Source organism: Triturus cristatus, chromosome 6, assembly GCF_964204655.1.
Source record: "Triturus cristatus chromosome 6, aTriCri1.1, whole genome shotgun sequence".
NCBI lineage: Eukaryota > Metazoa > Chordata > Amphibia > Caudata > Salamandridae > Triturus > Triturus cristatus.
In genome coordinates, this window is record NC_140589.1 from 1,322,855,012 (window position 1) to 1,322,873,243 (window position 18,232).

Sequence of the window (18,232 nt, forward strand, 5' to 3'; positions counted from 1 at the left end):
AGCATCTTTTGCTACCTTGAAATATGCGTGACAACTTTGTGAGTGTTAGCACACCGCACATTGGTTTCTCACAATATTGCGGTATTCCAGATTCAAACTCACAGCAACATTGGGCAAAGGACACACAATAATAATAGATCCAAATGCAATCCCCAAAGGACTTTTTCTCCATAGATGTTGGAAGGTTCATTAATGTAAAAATCAAATTTGGGAATAAGGAGCACATCAGCTTTTGAATGTATCCACAAGTGAGCACCATCACCTAGCTAGGAGGCTGCTTAAGTCTACAGAGTCTAAGTGGAACTCCCTGGAAAAACTGTTGGCTCAATATTACTTCACCTTTTAATATATGGGTGTCCGACTCAATCTCTGTTATTCAAAGGGTGCTCAGCAAGGTAGTCGAGTACAAGAACAGTATCACATCTTCTGATTTTCAATATAAAATGGGAAAACCCAATTCATTCATAAAGTCAAACCATTGTAAATTCGTAAATGTAGTTGCTAGAAGTTGTTTTGCACTGACATTGCCACAAAAATGCTCCTCTGCTCTATAAAGAAAATACAAGGAGGGAGAATAACCTAGTCGTTCATGACTTTCGTTTTCATACTTTTAGGCGGGGGTAGAGTGCAGTCTCTGCTGAAGTAATGTCAGGATCACATTGGCAGGAGGTTACCAAGAGTAATGAGGACCCCCAAAAACTAAGGTGTAAAAATGATGTAGTAGATCTAAGCATGGTCTTTAAACAGGTTAGGGCAGTCGAATGGCTTGAGATTGAAAATAAGCCAACCAGCACGCACAGGTGCAGTAGGAACTCAAGTAACAAGAGAAAGATACTTGTAAAAAAGTCAAAATGAACTCTTTGAGATATAATCTGCCTTGTGAACATCACTGATTACGAGTTAGGAGACCACCTGGGATACCTGCGAAGATTCACAAAAGTAAGATGCCTTTTAGCCCACTTAAATAAGACCCAAAAGTAAGGAATGAGGTTGGAGCACAGAGCAAAAGTGTACAATAAGCAGAGGCATGAAGCCGCTGTCCTCTTTTACTAGATGATGATAAAGGCAGCTAGGCTCTCTGCAAATGGGAGTCTTAGAGCATGTAGCAGTATATATTCTTTTACGTACTTGTTCTCATTAAAATTGCCTATGTACTTTGCTCCATTGGGAAATATGTAGGTCCCTCTTCCATGAAATTTGTTGTCCTTAAATTCGCCTTCATAAACCGCTCCTGAAGGATGTCCAAGTCGCCCAGGGCCATTCATCTATATTAAGGAAAAAGGATAGGAAAACAGCTTCAATAAATCACTTTAAATCATTCGTATATATGTCTGAGCTTCTACACAATATCATTCGCAAGTAAATTCAAGAAAGTAGTAGCAAATTTATGGCCAAACTCAGATGTTGTGGACACTTCTTCAGATGCTCTGTAGCATTCTTAGTAAAGCTGGTACCGCATGTGCATTAAAGAGTCTTTTAATAACAGAAGAACCCTCTGTAACCCTAGGTAGCATCCCCCGCATCAATATTTAACTATAATACTGAACCAGGTTCAAAGAGAATGAATGATGGAAACAGAACCAGAACCAAAAGCAAATACCTAAGAAGAGATGTCATTAAGAGGGGTATCTGAGCTGCCCAGGAAATCTGCACCACATCTTGAGGGCACTGCATAACTTGTATGATGTGTCTGTCCCGAGTTTACATTTAATGGCACACAAGGTTTTCCAATTAGTTAGATATAGTATTCAAAAAGGAAATAGAGAATGAGTCATTCCATTTCTACTTAAGCTACAAACAGAAGGGTAAACTTTGTTGTGAATATTCTAAATGTGTTTAGATCACCAGTCACAAACCTGTCCTATCTTACATCATGTCTAGGAACATTGTGAGGAAAAAATACATTCACTGAGCTGCATCACACCCAGTATAGAACTTCAATCAAATGCTCGTAGGGTGCTCAACTTGTCCATGGTCGAGAAATATAAAAGTATTTCTAACATTAAGTGTTATGGGGTTTTAGTACATTAATATAGACATTGGTACAAGTGTACAAATTAGACTAAAGTTTCTTTTGATGTTACTCACCTCCCTACCTCCATTGAAATTATCAGGATATTAAGAAAATAGCCATTCGTTATAGGACTTTCTGAATTTGTTATGGTTAGCCTCGCTAAGCAAGTCCCTAGTCAGAGCTTGAAAGATTGGATTGCCATACATAAAAAATTCTTACTAGACAAAGTGCCAATATGGTACCAAAGTCATCATCTTTGTGTTGGCCTGAAAACTCGCTGAATGGGATCTATCCCTTCCATCCTGTACGGGACTATTCTTACATGGAGCACTTCCATCCTATTCCCAAAATATGATGCTGAATAAATGACGAGAGGTTTGTTTATATATTTACTAATGTTTGGTTCAAATAGCATCAACAGTGCCACAAATCTCTCTCTCATGCACCCATTTATTTTGTCATACTTACTGCTACCCATCATGACATCACAATCCATAATTCACCGGGAATCAACTTTACCTTAACTTGGTCACGCAGTTATTGGGAATGACAGTATGAAAAGATCTTTATGGAAAATAATTATGACACTTTCTAAAAAGAGGGGGACGAGGCAGAGTATTTAAATTCTGATCTAAGAAATGTAGTAAAAATTACTTTTCTGGAAGTCAAAAAAGATCTCATAGAGTACGGTGTTTAACCACAGTAGTTTGCAGATAGTCAGAGGGCTATTCGTCCTGCTGTAGTGGAGAGCCAGTAAATGGAAAGGCAAAACTGAGTTTACAATAAAAGGAGAAGCAGCAAAATGGGGGTCGAGTTTAGGGCACCATCAACTAGCGAGGTAGAAAAAAGACAGTGCTAAAGGAATTGCAGGTACGGAGGAAGCAGCAACCAAGTGCGATTATATTTTATTTTTATTTGATGCGTTTTTATATAGCACGGTCTTTACCCGAAGGTGTCAGAGCGCTTCACAATAAAGGAAGTAAAAACAAACTTTTGGACAGCAGATGATTCTTGTGATTCTATGGTGCATGCACACAAAGACATGCAGTGTATCACAAGGACAATCCGCTACGCCCAGCGGTACCAGGGCCAGTATTCAATATGTGTACAATGTGCAGTGGGTCTCATTTAGTAAGTTGAAACCCCATATATTGTTTGGGGAATCCATCAATCCATGTATTCATTCAACAATCCAGAAATGAGTTATTGGTTAAATTATATATAAATAAAACAAACGACTAAGAGGGTTTCTGTTGCTGGACTATATTCACCAAAATATATGCAATAGTCAGCATGATAATATGTACAAATTGCCGATGACGCAGTGCTCACGTTAGTGCATAAATATATAAAACATATACACAAGACACTGTGCAGACCCATTGATTCAATACATGATTTTGAAAAGGTACGATTGTAAATTATTGCACATTCATGTTGATCACACTTGACCTGAGGCCCAAGGGGGGGGGGGGGGGGGGGGGGGGAGGAAATGTCAACATTTCTACCCTAAGTGATTAAAAGGGTCTGTTCAGGTCAAAGATTACAACACTTACCCATGTTAAGCAAACACTGATTTGGCTCAATTGTGTAGGAATATGGATAAACCTCAGAACCCTAACACGAGGGTCATTACAGGTATAAAAGCTTTTTACTTAGTCCAAACAGGGGAAAAGGCATTGATAACAGCTGTCTTAGGCCTACTGAGTATCAATTATTGTCCCCATAAAGTATCGGTAGCTTGATAGAACTAGGTTGATAGACTGCATTCGAGATTGCTATGAATACTATGGGGCCGATTAGGATGAGTCCGTCCGTCACCCTAGCGGTGCTGGGACCGGCAGCCAGTGGAGCGGTGGTCCCGCACCTGCAATTAGGATGCCACCGCCACAGTGGCGGTGGCATCCTCCATTCCCAGCATTGTGGCGGGTGGTGCCTACAGCACCGCCCGCCACAATGCTGGGAATACACTGTGTGCATTGTCATGCACAAGGTGACAGGCACCGCGAGGTGCCTGCCACCATGTCCATGACAATGCAGGGGGGGTACCATAGGTACCCCCATGTGCACCCCCCACCCCACCCCCCCAATACCCTGCTGGCCCGCAACGGGCCCCCGAAAGCAGACTCCGCATGGCTTTCCATGGCGGGGTCTCCGTCATGGAAAGCCATGCACCGCTGCCCATGCTTATATGGATGGCGGTGTCTAGCAGACACCGCCACCATATATAGCCTCTTTTCCGCCTGGTCGACCGGCAGTAAAACCAGCGGACGGTCTTTCCATCCGCAGGGGTCCCCCCGCCACACTAATATGGCGGGGGGAAATGGGTGGCGGGCGGGGAAGGATGTAGGGCGGATCGCCACCGCCATGCGGGCAGTGGCAATCCGCCCTAAATCCTAATCGACCCCCAAGTAAGTCAGGCTAGGAATCCTCCCACTGGGTTTTTACTAATTGTCTTCAAAGCCATCCACTGTCCTCGGTCTAGAGAACCATTGCAGACCTTTTCTTGAAGATGGCGGCTGCGTAACGGCCGTTGCGGGGTAGCGGTGAAGGCAGAGGAGATGAGATCGATGTAAAGGCACAGTGTACGGAAAGGAGCTCGCTTTGACTGCCGCGATGCCGGAATGATGTTGCTGCTGCTTATTGCATCCAATTTTCGAGGTGTTCCTCGATCGGCTGTGGCAGAGGTGGTGTCCGCGCTCGTAGCTCCCCCGCCTAGGAGTCAAGCCCGCGGGAGTGCCGGAAGGAGGAGCCTAGGCAGAGGAGTCCGGAGCTGGGTGAGCCGGGTGAGAAGGAGCGGAATCGCGTACGGAGCAGGCTCCCATCAGGAGTGGAGTTGTGATTGCGGTTTGGGTACATTTTACCGGCCCGCTAACAGGCAAAGAAGGGAGATGGCTCCTAAAGTAGCGGCGGGGTCAAAAGCTGCACCCCAAAGGAGGAAAGGGCTTCGGGAGGATGGCGGCGGTGGAGGCAATGGCAGCGTCGAGATGGAGAGAAAAGAAGCTCCTCTTGAGAGAGGAAGAAAACACCAACAGAGCACGGTGAAGACCCGGCCGCCGCCTACCTCAATTGCAGATATCTTCCCAAAAGCCGGTAAGGAGAAGGGGAAGGAGAAAGAGCTGGTAGTGCAGGAGGAGGTGGCAGAGGGCAGCACCTCACAGGTGATTAGAGTTTCAACCGGGGATTCGGAAATTGGATTTAACATAGAGATACCACCCTCTATTATAAATTAGGGTGAGGACATAGTGATGACTACCAACCCAGTTTTGGAAATCAAAATAGGCGAAAAAGAGAGTTTCGTACAGAAAGAAACTGACAAATCTGGCCCAGAAGCTATTTTGGTAGACGCTACAGTATCAGCAATGACTCAAGCAGAAGATGTATTGGGCATGAGCCCTTGTAGAGCTGAGCTGGATCCTGACCGGGGAGGCGCATGCAGCGAGAAAGAGAAGGTTCCTAGCGAGTGTTTTTTCTCAACCTCTGAAGGGGCCGGTTGGTCCGAGGTCGACGAATGTAGTTTTAACTCAGAATCAGAGGTCGATTCAGGGAGTAATTTGGAACCGGATGCTCCAGTAACAGCGGTCAGGCCTCCTCTGGCGACAAGGAATTTGACGCAGAGTCATCATGACATCAGTCGTGATCTATCCTCTGCTTTACCTCTCCAGGGGAGCCCAGGAGAAGAAAATTCCAATCGGATACTCCTGGAGACAATCCATCAAGAAATTATCGCACACAGAGAAGAGACCCGCCAGGAAAATAGAAAAGCCCAGGCAGCAATGAGGAAGATGCAGGGCGTTGTGAGGAAACTCTCTAAGGCTTGCGCTAATACTGGGGATAGAGTTTCAAATCTGGAAGAGAGGCTGGTAACAACAGAGGCAGAGGCAGCTGAAGCTATTCTCAAGGTTGATGCCCATTGCGCCCAGGTAGTTGATCTCCAGTGGAAGACCGAGGAGTTGGAAAACAGGCTCCGTCGAAATAATCTGAGGGTCCTAGGGATCCCTGAGGGAGCCGAGGGATCGGATGTAAAGACCTATATCATCAAGCTCTTTGAGCAAGCGTTCCCGGAACTTTCCAGTTGGAATTGGGTCACTGAGATTCAGCGGGTTCACCGTACTCCCTTTAAAAGCCGAAAGAATGCAAGGGAAGGAGACAAACCCAAAGCGGTATTGGTGTTTTTTGGCAACTTTATTTTGAGGCAGGCTATTGCTGAAAAAGCGAGGCCAGATGCTAGGAGAGCTGGGGAAGGAATTTTGTTTTTCGTTCGCCCAGACTATTGTCACTCGACTGTCGAGCGAAGGTGGAGATTAAGGGAGATGATTAAACCATTCCGGACAAGAAAATGCAAGCCTTCTTGATAAATCCGGCACAGTTAAAAGTAATTAATGATGACAAGACTCTTTACTTTAGTTCAGAAATTAAAGCTAAGGAGTATTTGGACTCTGTTGGTAATTAGACTCTAAGCCACTCTCTGGGTCGGAGCGCTAAAATATATCTATGGTTCTTCTTTTTGGGAGCGAGGTAGCTGGAAACATAAATATATATAGTTAAGAAGGGATCTCCCTTTTTTCTTCTTTTCTCTTCCTTTTTTTTTTTTTTTTTTTGCACATGTGGTTTATGTATATCTTTTTTGACTCAAGGGTTCTTGTAGGCATTAGCTTTTTCCTGCTGCCTTCACCGCAGGCACCGCTGCCCATCATGTGCACAGACTAGGTCTGAGCGCTTCACAGACGGCGGTAGGTAGGGGTTGGATGGGGGGGAGAAATGGTCAGGGGTTGGAAGGGGAAGCTTGGTGAGGGGGTTGGGGACCAGGAAAAGGGGGGGAAAACTTGCAGTTTGGTACACTATGGGTTCAATAGTCAGTGTAAGGTTTCAGGAATCAATCACCAGTTAAAGTTTCAGGTTGTTTTAGTCGTTCAAGTAGACCCTCAGGATGGCGAACATTAGGATATGCTCAGTTAATATTGGGGGGTTGAATGATCCGAGGAAACGTCAAAATCTAGCTCACTTCCTTAAGTATAATAGATTGGATGTGCTATGTTTGCAAGAAACACACCTCCCATGGGCCAAAAGGAATCTCATGTTTGTGAGTGGTTATGAGCTAGTGGCTTGTTTGACGCAATCATCTACAACTAGGGGGGTTGCAGTTTTGGTCAGAGTATCTTTGGGAGGAGTTAGACGGACTAAAGTTGATGGAAACGGGAGATGGGTCTTAGCCGAGTTGGAAAAGGGCTTCACAATATGTGTAGTATATGGATCTAACAACGATGACCCCGAGATCTACGATTTCTTGGAAATAGAGCTAGCTACTTGGCTAACCCCCATAATCTTTTGTGGGGACCTCAATATCTCAGCAGATTGGGGTCCGAATGTAGTTTATTCAGGGCGAAAGCCCAGAGTCTTCAGGGCAGTCTCATCTCTCATCAGTTCACATGGGTTACTAGATGTATGGGGGACAAAGGAGCCTAAAGATCCAGGATACACATATTTTTCAAATCCCTATCAGAGATATATTAAGTTGGATTATTTTTTAGTATCAGACTCAGAAATAAGTAGGGTAGCAATATCCAAATCCCCAAAGATATTATCGGATCACAATCCTTTGGTTTTAATTTATCAATTGGATGGATTAGAAAGGGCACGCACTAGATGGACATTGGAAAGGAGATTACTTCTAGATAAAAGATTTGTAGATCATATTAGGAAATGGGTCGGGGAATACTTTTTTGCCAATAGATATAGCGCCTCACGAAATTGGGTATGGGAGGCGTTCAAGGCTGCCTTAAGAGGCGAACTAATAAGCTGTGCGGCAAGATTGAGAAGGGAAGATAGGAGCGAGGTAGAAAGATTAATGAGGGAACTTTCAAGGGCTGAGGTACAACACACTACTGATATAGTACAAGGCGGAGACAGCTTGGAGAGTCAAAGGAAATTATTAGCAGCCAAAGTTGATATACAGAAGGTCATTACACTTAAGGCAACAAGTGAATTTCAAACTATAAGGGTCCAACGTTATGAAACCGGCGAACAAGCTGGTAGGATACTGGCACTACGAATCAAGCAGGAAAGAGTTAAAAATAATATTACCAACATAGAAGACAGTGGGAAAGAGTATACGGAAGATAAAGACATCCTCCAGGTGTTTAAGAATTTTTACCAAGGCCTCTATACGGAGGAAAATGTAAGAGGCCGACGAGGCCAAGAGTATGTAGATAATGGCCCTCGACTTGATAATATAGCTAGGGAGGAATTGGAGGCGGACATTAGCGAGAGTGAGATAGTAATAGCCTTTCAGGAGTTACCCACGGGCAAGGCTGCGGGCCCTGATGGGATCCCGCTAGAGGTGTATAAATGCTTCGCATCTGAGATCACTCCGCTTCTGATCGATCTATTCAATGGTATAGTTTATACGGGGCTGGTCCCAGATTCATGGAGGGAAACTAACATAGTGGTGTTCCATAAGAAGGGAAAACCCAGGGAAAAACCGGGATCCTACCGTCCCATCTCGCTAATCAATGCAGACACTAAACTTTACTCTAAAATCTTGGCTAAGAGGTTGGGCAGGGTCATTGGCGGCCTAGTCTCCCCGTGGCAACATGGGTTTGTACCTGGACGAGGTACTACGGATCACATCAGGAGGGCCATAACATTGTTTGACGCCCAGTCCACGGTGGGAGACGGGATGGCCATGATCCTGCTTGACGCAGAGAAGGCCTTCGACCGAGTGGTCTGGGACTTTCTCTGGGGGATTTTAGCAGGAAGGGGATTCGGAGAGAAATTTATAAGAGCACTAAGGGCAATGTATATTAACCCAGCCGCCCGAGTGGTGGTTATGGGTCGAGAGATCCGATACGATAACAATAAATCGTGGTACACGTCAAGGCTGTCCTTGTTCTCCAATCTTGTTTGCGTTATATATTGACCCGTTTATTCAAAAGATCCTAGGTTTCCCAAGAATTAGCCCTGTGACATGCGAGGGATACGAAACGAAGGTTTTGGCATATGCGGATGACCTGGCTGTGATCACAACGGATCCGCACCAGGCATTCCCTGAGTTGGTACAAATGGCAAAGGATGTTGGTGAATATTCAGGATATTTATTAAATGAATCCAAAACACAAATAATTTGTACTAAAAATATCATTAAAGCAGATGAAAGATTTGTTGACTCAGCGATATATCTGGGGGTCAGAATTAATGCTGCAATAGCGAAAACTGTTGTAGAGAACTTCGGCCCATTGAGTAAATCCATAGAAACAGATTTAAAAAGAATCGATGTTTTACACCTTTCATTGATAGGAAGGATCAATGTACTAAAAATGACCATGTTCCCCAAAGTTCTCTATTTATTCCGAGCCATACCCCTCTTAATAGATGAAACAGTAATTAAAAGCTTGGAGTCCATTTTTATAAAATGTGTCTGGCAATATGGGCGAGTTAGGCGTTCTACTAATCTATTGTCTCTCTCCAGGGATAGGGGTGGTCTGGCATTACCGAATCTGAGGCGTCAGTTAGAGAGGAAGATGGTCACAAGTTGCTGCTCAATTTCTCTACCCCGCAAGCTGAAGACCTGATCAACATATGTAGATCAGTGAAATCAGGTTCCCCACGGGACCCAGCATCTCCTAAACGGCTGGCCGACAGCCTGACAACACTAGAGCCATACATTAGGCACCTGTTGGATATCTCCTTCAGGTCCAGCACTGTGCCTTGGGAATGGAAACAAGCAGTGGTGCTCCCCCTCCGCAAGAAGCCTAATATCAGCTTCGAAAAACTGGAGAATCTGCGTCCCATCTCCCTCCTTCCCTACTTCTCGAAAGTGGCGGAGAAGTTGGTGAACCAGCAGTTAATGCAGTTTGTGGAAGAGTCTAATCTCCTTCACGCCACCCAGTTTGGATTCAGACCTCGACACTCGACTGAGTCAGCACTCCTTATGGCTTCCGAATCCATCAGACAGGGGGCCGACGAGGGCCACACTATGGCCCTGATCCTGCTGGACCTCAGCGCTGCGTTCGACACTGTAGCACATTCCACCTTGCTACAGTGTCTGAACAAAGCAGGGATGGGTGACGCAGCGCTAAAATGGATTCAGTCGTTCCTCTCGGGCCGTGGTTTCCAAGTCAGGCAGGGTGACTGCTACTCCAGGCGAATGGCACTGGATCAGGGGGTTCCACAGGGCTCGTCCCTAAGCCCAACGCTTTTTAATCTATATGTGGCCCCGGTCGCCTCCATAGTGGAGAGCTACGGTCTGCGCATGGTGTCATACGCCGACGACACGCAGCTGGTCATCTCCCTATCGCGTACTCCCGGCCTTGCGGCGGACATCTTCAGAGCATGCATGCAAGATCTTGCTGCCTGGATGTCTGCCAACTGCCTTAAACTTAACGGCAACAAGACTGAGGTGCTGGTGGTAGGGGGAGACCGGGCGGCGTGGACGTCGGCGTGGTGGCCTCCTTGCTTGGGACCAACACCTACCCCCTGCCTGGAGGCGAGGAATTTAGGTGTCTGGTTCGACTCCGATCTTACCTTTGGCCCCCAGGTCAACCGGGTGGTCGGCACCTGTTTCGGGATCCTTAAGACTCTCAGGAAGGTTTTGGAGCTCCTTCCCGTTAGAGCCCGCCGAACATTAGTGCATGCTTTAGTCACGTCCAAGATGGACTATGGCAACCTTCTCTATCTAGGTATCCCCGAGAAGAATCTGAGCCGCTTACAGGTCCTGCAAAATGCCGCTGCTCGGCTAGTTCTCAAACTTCCTAGAAGATCAGCCTCCAAAGCCGCGCTCCAAGCCTTGCACTGGCTTCCGGTCAGGAGCAGGGTAGAATTCAAGGCCCTCTGCACCTGTCACCGGATCATTAATGGCAGGGCACCCCCTTCTCTTCAGGGTCTCCTGACACAATACGAGCCATCCCGCGCGCTGAGATCCTCTGGTTCAGGGCGCCTAACTATCCCAAAGGTGTCCAGAGCAAGGATGGGTGGCAGGTCCTTCAGGTACCTCGCCGCATCATGCTGGAATAAACTTCCAGTAGCACTGCGTCTGGAACCATCAGAGCTTATCTTCAGAGCCAAGCTGAAAACATATCTGTACACCAGATAGTGGCCCTCCCCGCAGGACTCCCTCTGAACACGCTCACACTCTCAGCGCGGGGACACGCCGTTGTGCGTCACCATTGCGCTCTACAAGACCCATTATTATTATTATTTATTATATCATTGGTCATGTTTGCTGCTACACATGTCTATTCTCTTTCGGTCAGAGGCTAAACCTACCCAGGGGAATTTTGGTACTCAGACGCCTCCCTCAATCTTTGAGTTACTAGTTGGGAGAAAAGCAGTATGTCTATTTATGCGGGAAGTAGATCGTAGATATTATAGAAAGGCTCGCTTTAAGGTATTGGAAGGGGCATGGGGGGTTTGGAGGGCAGTCTCAAAGTTCTGTGGAATCCCTAAGGTAAATCGATATCTTCATCTCCACAACTCTAGGATATTTCCTCAGATGGTAGCCGATAGAAATCTGCAGGTATGGGAAGATCTAGGAATTAGGACGGTTGGCGATTTAATGAGGGGAGAGGAGATCCTGCGTTTTGAGGCGCTACAGCACAGTGTTGGCATTCCTCGAAAACATTGGCTACTGTATATAAAACTGACAAGCTGGTTGAAGGCTGTAAGACCAAGGTCGTTATTGGCAGACGAATTCCCCATTATGGACCAGCTGGTTATAGGGAGCGAGAACATCAAGGCTTTTTATACCCTATTTAGTGGTGAAATACAAGATGATTTGGAAAAAACGGAATCTTCTCTGGCTACAAAATTGGGAAATCCTGATGTAGATCTAGATCATACCCTTATTTTACAAAAGAAAATATTTCGCTCCTCTAACCTGAAGGCGCAGCATTACAAAACTTTGTTTAATTTATACCATACGCCTGCAAAGCTCTATGCTTGGGGGGTAAGGGAAGATGATAGTTGTCCCAGATGCAAGGCAGGCCAGGCAGATCTGCTTCATATGTTTTATGATTGTGAGTCCTTGGTTGGAATACAGAGGGAAATAGAAAAATTCTGGGAGGAGCTGTTAGGCCAAAAAATTGTATTGTCACCCACCCTTATGGTATTAGGTACTGATAATAGTTTAAAACTGGGGAAAACGGAGGAGGCCCTGGTGTTTATTTCAGTTGCAGTACTTCGGATATTAATCTCCGCAGGATGGAAAGATACCGTAGCTCCTTCTTTTCAAATGTGGCTTACCAGATTACTTGGTCTACATAATATAGAGATCATGCTGTATGCTCAGAAAGGGAAAAAAGTAGGGGACTTTGGAGAAAGTATCTGGGCTCCTATCACAAACTGGAGGAAGGCCAGAATAAGAGAGGAGGAGAGGAGGTAGAAGTGAATGGAAAGAAGGAACTGAATCATTTGTTGGTCCCGAGGGGGCAAAGGATTTTTGAAGTCTATGTTGTAACTTGAAGTTTGAATTCTTATGCTGATTTTATGATTTAATGCGATGTTATTATGTACTTACTGCAAAAAAAAAAAAAAATGAAGTCGGTGCTATCAAGGAGTCAGCAATTATTTAATAATTGGCCACATCATTTCTTGTACCAGCTGGTGAGGTTCTTGCCTTCTGTCTGGCAATTGGCAACTTCCAAAACCAGCACAGTTGGTTCCTAAGATAGGCAAAAGAGGACTGGCCAGCTTGGAAATGGAAAGTCCTCTTTTGTAGTTTATTCTGCTATAACACACCTTTTTGGGCGGTTCCTTGCACAATTCCCAAGTATTTCTGTAAACATTAATGGCATTTAGGTAGGACACACAAAAAACCCAAAGACCATTCAGCACATGGTTCACCAGCTTCTGAAATGTAGCTGGGTGTTCTTTAACTTGAAGGGCACTGCTAGATACTCCGGTGTGGACAATGCAAATGTCTTCTTGGCTCCAGGCGCCAGGGCGATTTGCCAAGTGCCACCTGTCAAATCAAATTTATAGAGGTACCTTGAGTCTTCCAGCTTATAAACACGCTTGTTATTTATAGGATGGGCATCAATCTTCGTAATAGGTTTGAGATCCCTGAGAGTCCCCAAAGACATGAAGTTCCATTCACTCTTGCATTGATACTTCCACAACTGGCGAGCCTATGGACTGCGATAGTGCTAAATGACTCCCATTCTCAGCATCTCTACTTTTATGCACCATTGGGCACGGTTGGAAAACCTGTAAATTTGGCTCTTAAATGTCCCTTGCGCCGCAATCACATTTCTTCCAATTAATACACAATTGAGTTTGGACACAATAATATAGCCGATGAATCCGATGAGATGGTCGCAGAGAGTAATATAGTTTTGTTTGATAAGAAACCACTTAATCCTAAAACAATAACCCTAGAGGCCAAACTATTACTTAGTTAGACAAACAGGGGAATACATTCAATTAAGTCTTTTGTTATTTAAAATACTAAAAACTCCAAAGTCACTGCACAAACTACATAGTGTTGTCTTTGCCAGGTAAGGTAGTGTCCTGACTCATCAGATAAGGCTACAAAGGGGCCCAGATGTCCTTTGGCTTAGCATATTGTGGAAGAAAGGATACATAAGTGTCTTTCATGTCATGACAGAAAATCAGATATTTCAACTGGTCATGGAAGCAAGGACATAGACCTCTTCCCCAACCCATCACCATACATCTCGTTGCCAAAAGTAATATAACTGCGGTACACTAGAGCAGAAGGAATGTCGCGTAAATTACCCAGTACAGCCCTCAAGGGATGGCACAAGGGCCTCCTTATCAGAGGTAGCAAAGCAAAGATCATTTGTCAGAAATTCTCCACCAGAGAGCAGCCCGAGGAAAGATGAAAAAAACACACTTCTGAAATGTAGCAGTGCCAGCATCTGGTGTCATCCTTCAAACGCTTTTCAGCTAATCCTTGGGTGTACAATAGATTTCATGTAGAGAGTAGAATCTGAAATGTACTATTGCACACCTTCTGTTGCTGGAGAGCTCTCCAGGTTGAGCACAGCAAAGAGCCCACTGTCCATCAGGAATTATGGACTCTCTGCCCATTTCCCATTTGCCTTCAACCACTATTGTGAAATGAACGGTTTCATCCTGCATGGACTAATACAGTCTGGCTTCCAGGAGCAAAAGAGTAACAAGCTGAAAGGGTTGTGGGGAAACTACGGATATAGGACTTAACATGCAGCTCAGAGTTGGTATTGCAGAAACATGTCAAGCGGTGGGCTATGTGTGCTCTCCATAACTGACGGTAGGTTTAAAATCCCGCCTTTAGAGAAAATATCACCCAGGATTCTGAAGCCCAACTTCGATAGTTGAGTTTTGACTTTTGAGTCAAGGGAGGGCATGAGAGGTTGTCAACTACAGGCCAGATTGAGGGTTAAAGAGTTACTGTTTCTGTGCTCTTGATTATGCTCGTCCAAGTCCAACCAGTGCAGGCCACCGAGAAAAAAATCTCAATGGCTGCTATCGGGGCAACATAGGATCACAAACAGAGGGTAAGGGTATGTAGTATAAGCTTTGACTGCCAGGTGGTGGTGGGTGGAACCAATGTGCCTGAGCATAAAAATATAATTTGAAGTCATGTGATGTAAATCTGCATATGCTGTAAGGTAAAGTTAAAGTTGTCCACCAAATAAGAAGTTGTTTCACGGCCCAAGCTAGTCTGATCATTAGAGTTCTAAGCGAAGAATTGACAAGCTAATGAGTGAGGAATATTGAGGAACAGCATCTGCTGCAACATTTGGATTGTAGAATGGCGTAGCAGGAGTCTTGAAAATAGCAATGTCCATAGAGTATGAGGAGTATGAAGCAAGGGATGTGTGAGTGTTCCATCTGCACACCAGTTGCTTCTCCGAGTTCCTGGTCAGATGAGTTTCCTTGAGCAGTGCCACATCAATGCTATGGTCGATGTAAATATGCAAAGACTTGCCTTGCTTTATGCGGGCAATTTAGTCCACAGATAGTCCAAGTGAGAAACTGAAATGTTCCTTTTGTATTGTTATCTTGCATTTGAATATGTTTAAATATGTTTAAATCTGACACAAATTTCCATGTAGTCGCAAAAACAGGTGATTTTGGGTCCTTGAACTATGGAAAGGAACAACAAATTCTCTAAATCCCTCCTAACTATTAGTGTATAATCATAAACAGTGAAGAAACTCTTTCCAATTTTTCAGAATAAACTGTTCATCAATATTCCACGCATCAATCAGGAAGCACAACCTACCACTTCCCAGAAAACAGGGTGGCAAGTGCGAATGCCCCGCCTTCAATCCCGCTTGGACAACTGCAACACAACACTTAATGGAGGCCATGAGACAAGGATACCACCTACAACGGACAACTCCCTGGAGGAACATCCTTTCCAATGGGCGCACCAGTCTAACCACTCTAATCAGAACACTCAGCCGTGAACATTGACCAAGCTCATATCGGAAAACATGCAAACCGTCACTTTGACAACAACATCATGGTATTCACACCAGAATACACTTCTCGTGGGAGCATGACACTCTAAATAGGGTAAGTATCCTGCAAGTTTTGCAGCACATCCAGGAGCTGGCACATTACAGAAGAGACAACCTGATACAGGTACAATTCAAAACCCTGAGTGCAACACTTCGAAAGAATCAACAACAGCCACCTGAAAAAACAACGCTCTTGCCCAAAAGATACTATCAGAAATGGCTCAATTGGCTAGCTGGAGGATCCGGGAACAGGCGCCAGAACAAGAAAGGTACCTGCACATGCTGTTGGGATGCTCCAGTACAAAGATAGAGCAACAGCAAGAAAGGAACATACTAAGAGGTATCCTCTCCGTCCCATCCAGCAACGTCTTGCCTAACCTGAAAATACAGTGCGCTTTCTCTCCAAAGAATCCTATTGCAGCACGCAGAATAACTGCTGACCCGCAAGCTTCACACCACACAAACGACTGGGGCTGGCTAACTGCCAGCCTGGCAGGGATGCTCTAAACCCATTCCTAGGATTCAGGGATCAAATCGAATGACATGGCACACTAAAGCATCAGCAAAGCCTCTACTTATCATATCATGGAATGTATTCAGGCTCAAGTCTACCATAAACAACACTGAAGCCTTGAACTTTATGCAGAGGAGTGACTGGCTAGGTCTACAGGAAACCTGGATAGTCACCGTTACTCATTCCGGGCTTTGCAGAATTCCAGCATCCGGACAAAAACACCAACTTATTTGGTAGACCATCTGGAGGTCTGTCCATCTACATTAATTTGGCACTAGCAGTAACTGCAGTAAACATCCACCTAATTACGGATATGGTACAGGCCGTATTACTGCTAGGCTGAAAGCTGAAGGGGCACACAACTCCTATTCTGCTAATAAAAGTGTACTTCAACTGTAGGATCGGCAAGATGAGAGAACTTGTAGGGACCCTGAAGGAAATAATTCACACCTACCCCACAAGTGAGACAATAATAACTGGTGACTTTAATACCCGCAACATAGGGGCCAAGTACCCGCATAAACTCCCTGTAGATCACGTAGGCAATGTCTTACACACATTTCTTAAAACACATCAATTGAAGTCTGTTAGATTTGGGGGTCTCTAGTTGGCACAGGTAGGTACTTGTGACAAATAGGGACCCTTGCCTCTAGTCAGGGTAAAGGGGTACACTCCTAAAATAATCCCTGCTCACCCCCTTGGTAGCGTTGCACGAGCAGACAGGCTTATCTCAGAGGCAGTGTGTAAAGCATTTGTGAACACATACAGTACTCAAGTGACAACACTACAGATGGACACCACACAAGTTTTATATAAAAAAGAAGTATTCTTTATATAGATTTATCACAAGACCATAAAAAACAAAAATCCACAATACTGTTACTTTGGCTTAGTTCTTTTTAGATCTTAAAATGCGACACTTTGAGTCAATGTTCATCTACATGTGACACGCAGGGCAACGAAAGTGTTGCAACGGTGGTGATGCGTTGATTCCTTACTGCGCTTCCGGGGCGGTGCGGTGAGCAACGCCGTGATGCAATGAAATTTTGGTGCAAAGAAATAAAGATGTCGTCTTCTTTGATGCGGCACGCTTCTCCAATGTTGCGAGAAGTCTCGAATCGATGCGTCAGCTGCAGCGGCGACACCCTTGTTCCGTGATGCAACGACAGCGGCTTTGGCAGCGACACTCTTCTCCGATGAAGCGAGACGCTTCCGCTCGATGCGACAGCTGCAGCAGCGACACCCTTGTTCAGTGATGCGACGACAGCGGCTCTGACGGCGGCACGCTTCTCCATGGATGCGAGGCGCTTCTGCGGTGCAATGCGACAGCTACAGCAGCAACACTCTTGCTCCGTGATGCGATGGCAGCGGCTGCGACGCGCTTCTTCTTCGGTGCGAGACGCTTCCAGCTCCTTGCGATACACAGTCCCTCAGAAGGCCCAAACAACTGCAGGCACTTCCAAAGAACTCTTGGGGAACTGGGGGTTGAAGTCTGTTGTCCCTTAGACTTCAGCAGGAGGCAAGCTCTTCTCCAAAGCCCTTGGAGATCCTTCACAAGTTGAATGAAAATGCACACAAAGTCCTTTCTCCTTCTTTGGCAGTCAGGCAACCACTGCAGGCCAATCCCCCAAGCAGCACTTCAGCTTAGGGATAGTCTCTCCTTAGTTTCTTCTGGTTCCTCTCCTCAGCAAAGGTTTCTTGTTGTTGTCCAAAAGTGATCTAATTCTCTGGGGCTTGGGACCCCTCTTTTATACTAAGTTTCTCTTTGTTCTCTGAAGGCAGAGAGGCCTTTGCCTAGTCCAAACCAGTTCTGGTCAGTCCTGGAGAACTTTGTTTACATGACTCCTTCTTTCCTTTCAGAGAGCAGGGCAGAGACATCAGACACACCACAGGAGGTGGAGCCAGCATTGTGGAGGGAAGGCACAGCCCTATGCAGGTCCCAGGTGCAACTCCTCCCTCCCATCTAGATGCAGATCTCTCTATTCACCACTGGGCTGACTCACCCTGTCTCCTGGAATCCCCCAGCCTTGTCACTCAAACTCCAGACAAGGAATACACAGCCTAGCAGAGGCAGGTTTGAATGGTTAGAGGAGAAAATACCTACTTTCTAAAAGTGGTATTTTCAAACACAGAATGTTAAAACCAACTTCACTAAAAGATGTATTTTATCATTCTGAGTTCAGGCATACTAAATTCGAATTTCCACCATGTTCCCTGAGTCAGTTAGGATTATAG

General features: G+C 45.3%; 1 protein-coding gene across 1 annotated transcript in view; it reads right to left on the bottom strand.

Moving 5' to 3' along the window:
- LOC146821373 (MORN repeat-containing protein 2-like) overlaps nucleotides 1-2,351 on the bottom strand; it is a 51,231-nt gene extending 48,880 nt beyond the window's left edge. Inside the window, exons 1-2 of the mRNA XM_085609839.1 lie at nucleotides 2,337-2,351; nucleotides 1,129-1,265 (exon numbers count right to left, since the gene is read on the bottom strand). Coding sequence (XP_085465965.1) covers nucleotides 1,129-1,265; nucleotides 2,337-2,351 — 152 coding nt within the window. The remainder of the gene's footprint in view (nucleotides 1-1,128; nucleotides 1,266-2,336) is intronic.
- Between the last annotated feature and the right edge of the window lie 15,881 nt (nucleotides 2,352-18,232).